Raw genomic sequence first — 13,289 nt, 5'->3', positions numbered from 1 at the left:
TTGCCGAAATTTTCTAGTACCTTAAGGGCGATTCTAGTTGGTCAATCTTAAGGCGGATCCGGACGTGCTGTGGACTATCTACGGAGGGACGACACTTGGAGTCCTAAAGACTTGTTCTTGTTCGGTTCGGGCGCAGCTAGGGAGGGCACGCAACAAAGAGTATGCATCTAAATTATGCTATATGATTATGTGTAAATAATATGTAGTCCTGGGTTAATGGTTGTTTCCGCATGATTTATGCAATGTCATATGTATCATAACCTAACACCTTCAAAGAGTTAGGCTTTTCCTTCTCCTTCTCCTTCTTATGAGGGGAAATCGGAACCCTATGGTGCCCGTGGGACAGCGTCGAAGTCGTCCAATTGGTCTGGGTTTTCATTTTATTTACTCACTTAGTAGTCAAATTATCTGTCAATGTTTACATTATCAGATTATAAGAATCGATAGATTATCTGTTAGTCCTCTGTCAAAAGCATAGAGGCCAGCTGGGATCATGGGATTCATCAATGTCCATATTGATTTTAATTATTGGATCATGTAAGATAAACTAAAAACAATGCAAAGAAAATGTACCTGCAAACAAGTTTGCAAAAACTTATTTACCTAATATCTTAATAACTAGAACTAATATTTGCCACTTGTTACAGAAACAAAACAAACTGAATACAGGTATAAAGCAACTATTGGCTGATATTTCTTCTGTTTATTATCTTCCCTGCATCTACAAGGAAACGTACTCCTGAATTCCCCTTAGCCTGACACAATTAGCAGAGAGCTTGCTGATGTCACTGCCTCTGTTGCCGACTCTGTCACCCCTTGCAAAGTGGCAATGCACCCAGCAACCCTACTACGGGGATAACAACTCAAAGTGTTAAACAAATATAGTGATAGTCGGTTTAAGAACTTCAAAATTTCAGTTTTCAATTTATTTTTTTCCTGAAATTGCAGAAAGAGAAGAAAGGAGTGTTTAGCGAATTGACATTTTTCAAATCAGTTTACGCCAAAGAAGATGGAAGCTTTAAAGAGGGCACACTTCCTCATCAATTTGTGGTATCATTGCATTGAGCTAATTCTATAAATCAATCTTGTCTCTTGAAGTCTATTTATTTTTTTCTTTGCTTGTACATAGTATTCTTGGTTAATAGATTTTGAGTGATCTTTTCATATTATATAACAGGAGGATGCCAACAAAAAGGTCCAAGAAAATCTTGCGAGTTCCTCTTCTTCAAAGCCCGTAATTGAAATTGAGAATGCAGTCTTTAATGAGCTCATGTATAAAGGTGAAGTACCTAAACGTCCTCTGAATTATGGATTTGGAGTGAAGCAAAGCGACATCTTTGGAGTGGAAGGTTTGCTGAGGAAAGAAGGGTCAAGCTATGTTAACAACAATGCTATGGAAGTGGAGAACATGAAAGGTGAAATATCAGTTGTCAAGAAGCAAAATGAGGACCTTGCGCAACAAAATCAAGTTCTAAACACCAAGTTTGAAGAAACAACACAATCATTTAAAATGATTGCTTCTTTTTTGGGACAAGTTTTGAAGGAAGTACGCAAAGGGAATGTTTCATCGAACCTTTTAGATGGTGCGGAATCAGCAATAAATATGGTTAGTTATTTCTGGAAATTATTCTGATTGAGCATCATGTATCATTACCTGAAATGTGGCATATCTAATTTACATATTAAAATGCTTTTTGCAGATTACTGATGATTCTGGTGGCAATGGTGACAACCAGGCCGAGAAATGAGACTTTGACACTATTGCCAAATGCAAGGTAATTTCATATGGAATTAATTAACTGCATTTCATGCTTTATAGATAAACTTATAGCTGAAACAAGCTTTATAGTTGTCGATTATTTATGGATGATGGTGAGATTAGAAGGTAGATGTTTAGATTTAGTATTATCATAATAAGGTATTATGTTGATATTAGCTGAAACACGAGTTTGGTGTTAGGTCTGGGTTGTTAACAAACTATGGTTTCTGTTAGTTAATTTATGATGCTCCTTCTGTAACGCGTAAAGAAAACACAGTGTTAAATGTCAATCCAAGACAGCAGCGACTCCGACTTACTCTCCTGATAAAACCTCATTCGAACTCTGACCATGAGTGAGAGATAAGTCTGAAATCAACTACTATAAAAAGTTTTAGTTGCCATAGAAATTGCTCATAGTATAAGCTTGTTTTCTGTTTGATTGACTTCTATAGTCTGTTCACTCATAGTACTATCTTAGAAAAATCGTATCAATCTATTTTTCCTTATCCGTTTCTGGTTGTAACTGTTGCTTCGCCCTCTCAAAGTTGTCCACCATTGGAAGAAGACTCTCAATTACTTCTCCCTGTGCATCGCTTCGAACTGATAGTCTCTCTTTACCTGATCTCCTTCTAAAGTTATCAAAGTCAGCTTACAGGCGGATAAATCTATCCTTTCCAGAAGTTATCTCTTCTGTCAAAGTTGATAATTTCTCAACCAACTCGTTCTTTTCTGTTTCTAGTCGGTAAACAGCGATCTCTATTCTGTAATGGTCTGATAATCCCCAGTTAAACAGCCTCCTTATAATATTTAGTGAGAGTTTCCACACTTTCCCACATATTCTTGGTACTTGTCTCTTCTTCTGTTTCCCCAACTTCCTCCTCTAGCATTTCCTCATCCATCTAAAATCACCAGTAAAAAGAAAATCATAAGAAATGAATAACAATTACCAATAAATGAATACCAAGTACAAATTCTTTAGCTATTGTACTTGTAAGCATCACTTGCTTTGCTTCTCATCACGCCTGAATATTATATCAAAGGAAAAAAGAAAGTTCTTGGGGTCTTAATCTAAATCTATAACTGACAAGAGGAACTAAACTCGAAAGATTAAGAATCTACAGCTTTGATAACATGAGAAAACTGAATCTGCTGCTACTGCTACTGTTGTTGAGGTCCTGATGTTGAGGTCCTGCTACTGCTACTGAATCTGAAAACTGAAAGTTCTTGAGGTCCTGCTGTTGTAGCTGCTGCTACTGCTCAGTCTTGGTGTTGCGTAGTTTTGCAGGTTTGCAGTCAGTCAGGCATACTGTTCTGCTCAGGCTGGCTTGCTGTTGTGCAGTTCTTCTGTGCAAACCTTGTGTTGTTCAGTCTGGTTCTGCTATGTAGCTTGTTGGGCTGGTGTCTTGTTTTTTTTTTTTTGGTTTTCAAATGGGCAAGCCTGATAATTAAAGAAAGTCACAGTTTAAGCAGCAAGTTAATGAACATCAGAGGCTAAGGATAAGAAAGCCATTATGACTAAGGTAAGACTATATACCTTTTTCCTTCCTAACTTGTCACCTAACCACCCAAAGATGAGTTGCCCAGCAAAGGTACCACACAAGGCCACATTCATGGGTATAAACCCTGGGCTAGTTGGATTTGGCTCAGTGTAATAGAGACGGCCTAAGATTTTGGTCACCACAGATATGGAGAAAAGCTCATAGACATTAGTAAAGAAGCCCATACCAAGAATCATGAAAACTTTCAAGTGGTACCATTGTGTCTTTGCTACGTCAAGTACACTTAGCACTTTTAACTTTTGTCTCTTCGCCATTGATTAGGAAGTAGGAACTAACCTTTAATTCATACAGGGAAAAAACAAGGCAAAAATCAAATGTTAATGTTTAAAGTGTTATTATACAAGCATTGCAAATTTGTAAAAAATGACCTTTTATAACTCAAATTTTGCGAGTTTGGCTGGTGTCGTTGTAGAATGTTTTAGTGTTTTTTGTTTTTGCTTGGGTGCGGGCTGTGCTCCCTTAGCTTTTGTTTCCCTTGTTGTTTTCTGTTGGTTGTTGTTTGGGTTTCTACCTTTGGTAATTAAGTTAACTAATTTACCAATAATATATATATATATATATATATATATATATATATATATATATATATATATATATATATATATATATATATTCATTGTTCATGACTATATTTCTAATAGTCATGCATTTTTCCCTTGATTAATAGTTGATATTATTTTGAGAAGACGACTAGTAGTTAGGATCAAGCTGGTTAGGATTACTGTTAATTTTCCCTTGATTTTATGGAATGTTCATCATACTATATTTGACATTAAATTTTCTTTGCAGATTATTGATGATTCAAGTGGTAATAGTAAATGTAGATCAAGAGATGAACAAGTTATCTTGAAGCTAAGCTAGCATAACGATATGTTTACTTGTTCGTAGTCAGGAAGTTGTTTTTATTTAGTTTTGGACTATCTTGTAGAAAAAATGATAATGCTAGTTAGAAAGTTATTTTTGTTTTAAAATATCGCTTTTATTTCAGTTTGACTAGACTCTGCGAATTAATTTAATGTATAGATGATTTTTATCACTTTTCCTAAATTAACTACTTAAGTATATATGAATCATAGCAACATATATTTTTTTATCACTTTTCCTAAATTAACTACTTAAGTATATATGAATCATAGCAAGTTAATATGTTGCTTTAAGATATATAGTGTACGTACGTACGTAGTAAGTTAATGTATTTGATTATGATTAATTATCTATGGTCGATATATATTTTTATAGATAATTCATGATTTTAGATTAATATATATATATATTTATATAATATGATGCAAATTGTGACGCTTCAAAGCGTCTAAATTATTATGTATATATGAAAAATAATATGATGCAAATTGTGACGCTCCAAAGGGTCTAAATTATTTTGGAGGGAATGGGGGGACCTCGCACGAAAGTGAACATATAGTGACTCTAATAAGAGTCTATATATTTCGGGTGTCTAAAGCGTCTCTATGTGGTTTATAGTGGCGGAAAAATGTGTCTATACACGTGCAAATAGTGACGCTTTATACAGTCTAAATATTGCGACTCTCTAAAGAGTCACTATATCCCAAATAGCGACGGAGAAATATGTCGATATTTTGCAAATTGTGACGCTCTAAAGCGTCGGTAAATAGCGGCAATGAAAATAGCGACCCTCTCCCAAAGCGTCGCTATGTGAAATAGCGACACTGTAGAGCGTCACAATTTGTCCCAAAAAGCGTCACAATGTGCCGCGTTTGTTTGTAGTGTGATGCAATTAATCACATAAAGCAAGATAAAACATGGTTAAACCATATACATGGCACTTAATAATCACATTGTCACATAATATGCATTCTTAGACTAATATGCCCTTCTTAGTCTACCCATTTCTCACTTGAAAATAATATTAATTTTCGAAATTAGTTAAGAAATAACTCCTAACTTTGTTGAAATTATTTAAATTAAAATCGAAAATTAATAAGAATTATTGATTAATTAAATAAGTAAATAAATAAATAAATTTCGGATAAATAATTAAAAGAAAAATTCCGAAAATTTTAAACATAAATTCGAAATAATATTCGAATAAAATAAATAAATAAATAAATGGTTAAAATAATTCAGATAATTAAATAAGATAATTTCCGAAATTAAGAAAATAAATATGAAATTAATTCGAAAAATTCGAAAAAAAAATCGGAAAAATAAAAAAAAATTCGAATTTTTTTTAATTAATATTAACTAATAATCCGACTTTTCCACTAATTTCAAACGACCCAAAATAATTGATATTTGACCTTTAAAATATTGAGTACTCAAAATAATACGTTTTGACTTTAGGAAAATAATTTTCGAAAATCCTAAAGTTCCGCAATCGTAGTTTAAGGATTTACCACTTTGCACTATTAATTAATGCAAAGCAGCTCTCAAACTAGAGCTCTGCAAATACCCATTTGTAACACCCTAATAATTCCTTGCTTTTATAAAACCATTTTCCAACTTAAAATAAAGGAATTACTAAAGTATTACCGCCACCGTGATAACGGTTAAGGCTATTACCAGAATTACGCAGCGGAATTAAATGTCAACTAACTTTTAAAAACCATAATTAATAAAATATCGAGGCCTCCTACAATTTGGAACCATAATGGCCCAAAACCCAAAATATAAACAATTCAAATATTTCAAACATAATTAAAATAAAGTTAAATAAAATAGTTTCAAAAAACGAAAACATGCAACTCTCTCAATCATCCCAAGCCACATGATTTCGATCGTACTTGATCTACCAACCTGCTATATTATTCTACTCCCCAACAATGCAAGTGCAAATGATGGATCATCATAGGGTCATTAAGGCAAAGGCCATGACCGGAAACACACAAAGCACGTAGTCAGCAAAAGCTGAGTACTTACAAGCATAGAGTAATGAAACTAAAGCATGCATCACTCTCTAAATACTAATCAACATGCAAAAGCCATATAATAACAAATCAAACAATCATGAGATACAAGACTCGACTCTTGACTCGACTCTTGACTCACAATTTAATTAGAATAAGCTTCGAACGGGCCAAAAGAATAATCCACAAAGGGAAAAGGTGATGGGAGCACACCAAACACCAAGTATAATAATAATAAAATCGGGCCATACCGAGTGTCAGGCCATACCGATGGAATTCCTGCGCATAATATAAATGAAACAACGTCTTGTATCATTAGTAGGAGTACGAGCTTTCCGGCAAGACTCCCCCCATTGTTCATACTCAAGGTATATACGTTCCAAGAGTTTTGAAGCTTGTTCCGGTTGCACTTTACATTTATTAATATTTTAATAAAGGCGAACTCAAGACTCGACAACATGCACACATACAATTAATAAACGACAACCAAAACAATCTTATTTTAATGCCTTAGGACTTGTGATCAACCAAGCAAGACACTTGTGATATTACTACCATGTTCCTCCTCACCAAAGTGAGACTCCACATCATGCATATTAACATGAGGGTTGTACCCTTGCACGACAAATCCTAATTCATTTCATACATAATATTCCCAACTGAACCCTACATGTGCGGTGGCTTACGTGAGCTAACCCTTCACATGTGGTAAAATAAATAGTACAACGAGGTACGAATAAATGGCTCAAAGTATGCTAGACATCCCGTACAATAGCATACAAATAATTAATCCATCCCTTGCATGTGAATTGAACCATACATGCATAAACATTGAACAACATGATTGACAATGAAATCCATACTCATAATAATTTCAACATGCTTGTTCAACAATTAATTCAATAAATCCAACATCACACAACAATGCTCGTTCACCAAAAGAAACATGATTTCACATAATGTAATTCACATCATCAACAATCATGTAATGTCATTGACAAAAAGCTGTGGTCGCCCTAGACTTGTACGTACCTTGAATACCTAAGCGTAGGGGCCACTTTGCAATAACGAGCACTCAACTAGAAATCACCTCCTATTATCAAAATAATGAAACTTAAATTATTTCCATGTTCATTAAATTTCCAGCAACTTTATAAAATTTAAAACTTCCTTTAGACTTTAGAATTCAATCGCTTTTCATTAATAAAGTCGTCTCAATTTGCAAAATCATTCCCTAGTACAAAAACATACTTTTTCCGCCTTTAAAATCACTAAAAATCAACACTTTAAACCTTTATTCGAATCTGAAAATATAATTGATTATCATAATTAAAATCATCACCTAATTATGCTAATCAATTGACTCATTAGGTCTAGGTTAAAACACTAACTTGAAAATCCCAATAACACTAGTTTAATGTCATAAAAAACCATGCTTTGTTAAATAAACCAATCTGAAAATTCATTCTTTAATAATTAAAACAAACCTAATGAATCACAACACACAAATCCTCAAACCACGGTATTCATAACCGGTTTCCGGCATTTTAATTACTCAAAACAATATTAATATAATAATTTAAAATACGGAATTTAAATAGAATAGGTAAGGAAGAAGAGAATTATACCAATCCGGCCTATAGCAAGGAACAACCACGAATTAATGTGATTGGGCGAAAAAGAAATCGAATACGAACACACACACACACACACGTCCTTGTGTGCGCGCGGGAGAGAGGGGCGACGAGCACGGCTGGCGCGCGGGACAAGGCAGCAGGGCACGCTAGGTTCGCGCGGGACAAGGCAGCAGGGCGCTAGGCGCGCGGATGAAGAGAGAGGGCGAGCGAGTGTGGGTGTGAGGCTAGGCGAGTGAGGGCAGCACACAACAAAACAACAACGCGGCAAGGAGAGGAAGGGGGTGTGGGCGCTGGGCGCGCGCGAAGAGGGAGCGAGCGAGGGCGAGAGGGAGTGCAGAGCGGGGAGCGACACACTCGAAGGCACAAGGCAGCGTGCGGGCGTGAGGCCGAGCACGCGAGGGCACGAGCACTGCTGTGAGGCGTGCGGTGCCGAGCAAAGAGAGGAGAGGAGAGATGGAGTGAGGGGCAAGAAAACAAAAGAGGGCTTATAAATTTTAGGGGCTCATTTAATGATGGGGGAGTCCTATTTATAGGCTCCCTAATCCCTTGATGGGCTAGGCTTAGGAGATTTGAGTTGGTCTTATGAAACAATGATTGGGCTAGCTTAGGATTTAATTTAAACTCTTTGGATTGAGCTTGATTAATAAAACGAACTGGACTTTTTATTTAAAAACCCGAAGCTTTTAAAAATCATTTGCAACTCATTTAATTTCCCGACTCAAGAATTAAATTCGTTTCGTAATTAATTAAAATAATAAATATTCTAATTAATTAAAATACATTAAATACATTTAAATATTATTTAAATGCTAATAAATCGTAAAATGCTTTACAAATATAATAAAATATATTTATAAATATTATAAAAATACGAGGTATTACAAATGGTTTCTAAAAACCGCCCCCGTTGTAGGGAATTGCAATGCACATACGCAAAAAACACCCCCTACAGTATAGAACATGAGATGTTTGAATTTGAACATTTCGGCGTTACGCCATTGGATTCGAAATTGGGAAAGCCCGGCATCAAGCCGCCGTGGACTTGGAATTTTGAAGTGTTTGATCATGGAATTTTGAATTCGAAATTGAATGAGGGAAATTCGGCATTACGCCATCATGGATTTTGAATTGGAAAGTTTCGAATATGGGATTAGAAATTTTGAACTTGAGGTTTGGAATATGGAATGGAAAAGTCGGCATTACGACGGCATGAGTTTGGACATTTGAACTTGAGGTTTTGAGATTGAAATTGGTAATTTGAATTTGAGGTTTGAAGACTTGAAAGTTTCGACTAGAAAATCCGGCATGACACCGTTGGATTTGAGTTTTGAACTTGAAATTTTGAATTGGAAAATCCGGGATTATGATTCCGTTGGACTTGAATTCGAATTTTGAATTAGAAAATCCGGCATTATGACGCCGTTGGATTTGAACTTGAATTTGAAATTCGAAACTTGAATCGGAAAATCCGGCATTATGACGCCGTTGGATTTTAACTTGAATTTGAAACTTGGAATTTGGACTAGAAAATACGGCATTATGACGCCGTTGGATTTGAATTTGAAATTTGAAACTCAAAATTTGGACTAGAAAATCCGGCATTATGACGCCGTTGGATTGAATTTTGACTTTGAAACTCGAGATTTCAAATGGAAAATCCGGCATTATGACGCCGTTGGATTGAATTTTGACTTTGAAACTCGAGATTTCAAATGGAAAATCCGGCATTATGGCGCCGTTGGATTGAATTTGAAATTGAAACTTGGAAATTTGAAATAGAAAATCCGGCATTATGACGCCGTTGGATTGAATTTGAAATTTGGCATTTGTGCGTGAGGCGTGTTTGAGGGTTTTGAATCAAATGGAGTGGCACTCCTAAAAGACCTTAAATCGGCGATTTTAGATGCATGAGGCTTGAATGATGCTCCTAGGGGTTTGGTTTCCTAGTTGGAGGGTAATTGGTTTTGGCAAAGCTAGAACTCGAGGTTAGCCATTCACGCGTGCAAAGACGCCCACACAATGCACAAATAACACGTTGTCACACTAAACATGAATATGAATGCGACATGCAAAGTTCTCAACCTAAGGTCGGTCTAAGTTTTGTATGATGCAAGTGGTCGGCTTCGGGTGTCAAAAGGTACTTGACTAAGAGACGGATCCAGCAACAACTTGCACATTCGCCTAAGGGACGTGTGTTCCGGCAGACGGCCTCCATACTTGACATCGGGAATGTCAAGTAAATGCCAAGTTTTGGTAGGCGCGGAAATGGTCACACACTTTGGTCGGGAACCGTATGGAGAGTCACCATTTTGTTGCCCCCGGGGCTAGCCCGAATGTAGAACACAACCGTTTTTGCAAGGTAGAAATTCGTTTTGCACAAATATGGTTTTCAAAAAATTCATGAAATGCCTAGAAATTGGAAATTGAAATCGTACTTGAATATTGTATTTGAAAAGCTCGTTTTTCGACATTCGTTCTCAAGGTTTGGGAGTGTCCTTCAAAGTACAGAAACAGACTGACTCCCACTTGAAAATTTGAGCAAAATATGGGTAGCAAGCCACTGTGGGCCACTGTGCTGGATGCAGACAATGGTGTTGGGCGCAGGTGGTTGTGCCTGGCGCCAATGTTGGCATCCAGAACATAAGCAGATCATTGGCTTGATGCTTAAAGTCTGCTCGTATTTTCGAAGTTGAAATCAGGAACTCCCTAGTGGAGTCGCCAGAATTGTAGGGGGTGTTTTTGGAGTTTCCCCTACGGGGGCGGTTGTTTCAGAAACCTTCGTATTTTTGTACTTTGTAGGAGTCGCCACCAAACATTGTTTAGGGTCTTGTTTGGAAAGACCGTAAATGACTCTCTATTAGGATAAGAGTTGAATCTTCGAAACTGATGGGTGAGATCCGGGCAAGGCAACAAGATGCTTATTCCGCGAGCTTTAGAAATAATTCAAGTGCGTGACACAACATTTTCGAAAATACCCTAGTTTAGACTATCTGGGTTTTGAATTTAGGACAAATTGAATTTCTACTTTGTATGGCGGTCACTTTGCTTTAAAGTTAATTTAAGGGAACCTAAGATCGGTTGGTCCAAGAAATTATCTTTGTTAAGCGTGACGTAACCTTGTATTTTGTTGTATTTAGCATGTGCGGTGATGAAAGCAATAAAGCAAATAAAGCAACATCACAATAGAAAATAAGTGCGGAATTAGTAAATACAAGACTCCCTAGAGATGGACTAGGGAGTAGGTCCACATTGCCTAGAAGGACTAGGCAAGTAAAGTTCCATAATTGAAAGTGCGGAATTGAAATGCGTTATTGAAAGTGCGGAATGGAAAGTGTAGAATTGAAAGTGCGGAATTGAAATTGCGGAATTGCAAGTGCATAATTGAAAGGTGCGTAATTGAAATATTCCATATTGAAATTTGTACTTGGGCACATGAGATCTTAACGCCAAACGGCTACTTAAAAATAAGTGCGCTCGACATGAATTCAAAGCCAAAAATCTCAACTTGAGAGAAGTTGTTCATCCCAAAGTAACCTAGATTTTGCATATAGGACTTGAACTTGAAGCTTGAAACTTGAAATATTGAACTTGAAATATTGAACTTGAAATACTTGAACTTGAACTTGAAATATTGAACTTGAACAAGAAATATTGAAATTAAGAGACTTGAATCTCAAAGATCGGGCCTTTTAATGTTGAAATGGTTAGATCTTTGATGTGCTCTTTGTAATACTCCAATATTTTATAATTTTATAAAATATATATTATAGTCTAAATATAATTATTTTCATTTTAATTAGTCCTCGTTAATATATATGTTCGTAAAGTTTAAACCATATTTTACCAATTATGGGACTCTATTATATGAGTACCTATAAATACCTAACTGTTATGAATATTATGTGGATGCCCATTATACCCCTAGTATGTTTCTAGAATATTCTAGATCTTAGGGTTTATTGTTCCTCAAGCAAACCCTATTCTATTGTATGTATATATACCCTATTGTTCATAGAATAAGATACACAGTTGTCCTCTCCCAATTTCCTCTCCTTCCTCTTTATTTCACAACACGTTATCAGCACCAAACCCTAACCGACTGAGCGAGCGAAAAGAAAACAGAGAATATTACCGTCATTAAGATAAGTATAATTTATCCATCACATTACTTAAATTTGATCTTCATGATATACTTATATTATGAAACAAATCATACAATAGATCGATATATGCGTTATTGTTTGTGTAATTTAAGATTAAATTGGTTAAGTATTGTGATGCGCGTAGTGATTTATTATTGATAACTTTATTAATGCGATGATTCAATTCAAGTACGTATACCGGTGATTGTTAAGTTTACCTTCATTTATTTACAATTTGGATATGCCGAGTTGTCAATTGTTGCACCTTACAAATCCTAAGCTTTTCTATTAATGATTACTTTTATTGTAATATGTATTTGAATGGGCATTGAATTCCGTGTCAATATGATTGCCTAAGGAACAAGTATTTTTTCTTTTGTACTTACCGAAATTATTTATTTCGGTGGATTAGTATTTTTGGTCGGCATTAATCATGATTCATAATTCATGATGGGTTAATTGAGTTCATTCTTGAATTGTATTATCTGCGTTGCATTTCTTTTGTTATTTGTTTATTTTAGTTTGAGTGTTAGATTATGAATTTTACTCATACTTTTATATGTTTGAATTATTTTGTCTGCATCAATTCATGATTACAAGTATTATTTGAATTTGCGTCAATTCATGAACAAGTATATTTCTCTATTACATGGATTGTAATATGTATACATTATTTGATCTACGGTATTGGTTTCCAATTTGTGATGAATATGTTTATTATTTAAGTCATAATTCGTAATATTCACTTTTAGTGTAAACTATGTCGAATCTTACAAAACTTGAATTTGCGGCCCTAGATATTACTGAAAAGAACTATATGTCTTGGGTGTTAGATGCCAAAATTCACCTAGATGCAAAGGATAAGTGGTGATACAATCAATGAAGTAAATATATGAACAAGGCAAGTACACAGTGGTCTTAAAATTGAGTTTTTGACTGTAAAAGATCCACAAGTGCTTTGGAATAATCTAAAGGAGAGGTATGACCACCAGAATACTGCAATATTACCTAAAGTTCGATATGACTAGTTACATTTAAGACTACAAGACTTTAAGTCTGTAACTCAATATAACTCAGCTATATATGTTCAGAATTACTTCACAATTGAAATTATGTGGGGAGAAAATCATCGATGCAAAAATGATGGAGAAAACCTATTCTAACTTTCACTCAAATAAGTTGTCCTGCAGACACAATACAGTGATTAGATATTAAGAAATATTTTGAACTTATATCTTGTCTCCTTGTGGCTGAAAAAAAAATTAATTAACGAGCTATTGATTAAAAATTAAGATTCACGTCCAACA

The 13,289-nt window shown here is 35.3% G+C and overlaps 1 protein-coding gene across 1 annotated transcript; it reads left to right on the top strand.

Annotated features, from left to right (window-relative positions):
• The first annotated feature begins 556 nt into the window (after window positions 1-556).
• On the top strand, window positions 557-4,284 carry LOC130471660 (uncharacterized). Its single transcript, XM_056841910.1, has 5 exons — window positions 557-583; window positions 949-1,050; window positions 1,178-1,606; window positions 1,701-1,775; window positions 4,108-4,284. The coding sequence occupies exons 1-4, from the start codon at window positions 557-559 to the stop codon at window positions 1,746-1,748; spliced, it is 606 nt and encodes a 201-aa protein (XP_056697888.1). The 3' UTR covers window positions 1,749-1,775; window positions 4,108-4,284.
• Window positions 4,285-13,289: the final 9,005 nt, after the last annotated feature.

Source organism: Spinacia oleracea, chromosome 4 (assembly GCF_020520425.1).
Source record: "Spinacia oleracea cultivar Varoflay chromosome 4, BTI_SOV_V1, whole genome shotgun sequence".
Taxonomy (NCBI): Eukaryota; Viridiplantae; Streptophyta; class Magnoliopsida; order Caryophyllales; family Amaranthaceae; genus Spinacia; species Spinacia oleracea.
Note: the sequence above shows the minus strand (reverse complement) of the source record. Positions and strands in the feature narration are given on the sequence as shown.

Excerpts from the sequence above, each read along its gene's own strand:
- LOC130471660 (XM_056841910.1), top strand. The coding sequence starts at position 557 with ATGCAAAGAAAATGTACCTGCAAACAA. Across the intron at positions 1,051-1,177 it reads CACTTCCTCATCAATTTGTG|GAGGATGCCAACAAAAAGGT; the intron begins GTATCATTGCAT and ends ATTATATAACAG. Across the intron at positions 1,607-1,700 it reads CGGAATCAGCAATAAATATG|ATTACTGATGATTCTGGTGG; the intron begins GTTAGTTATTTC and ends TGCTTTTTGCAG.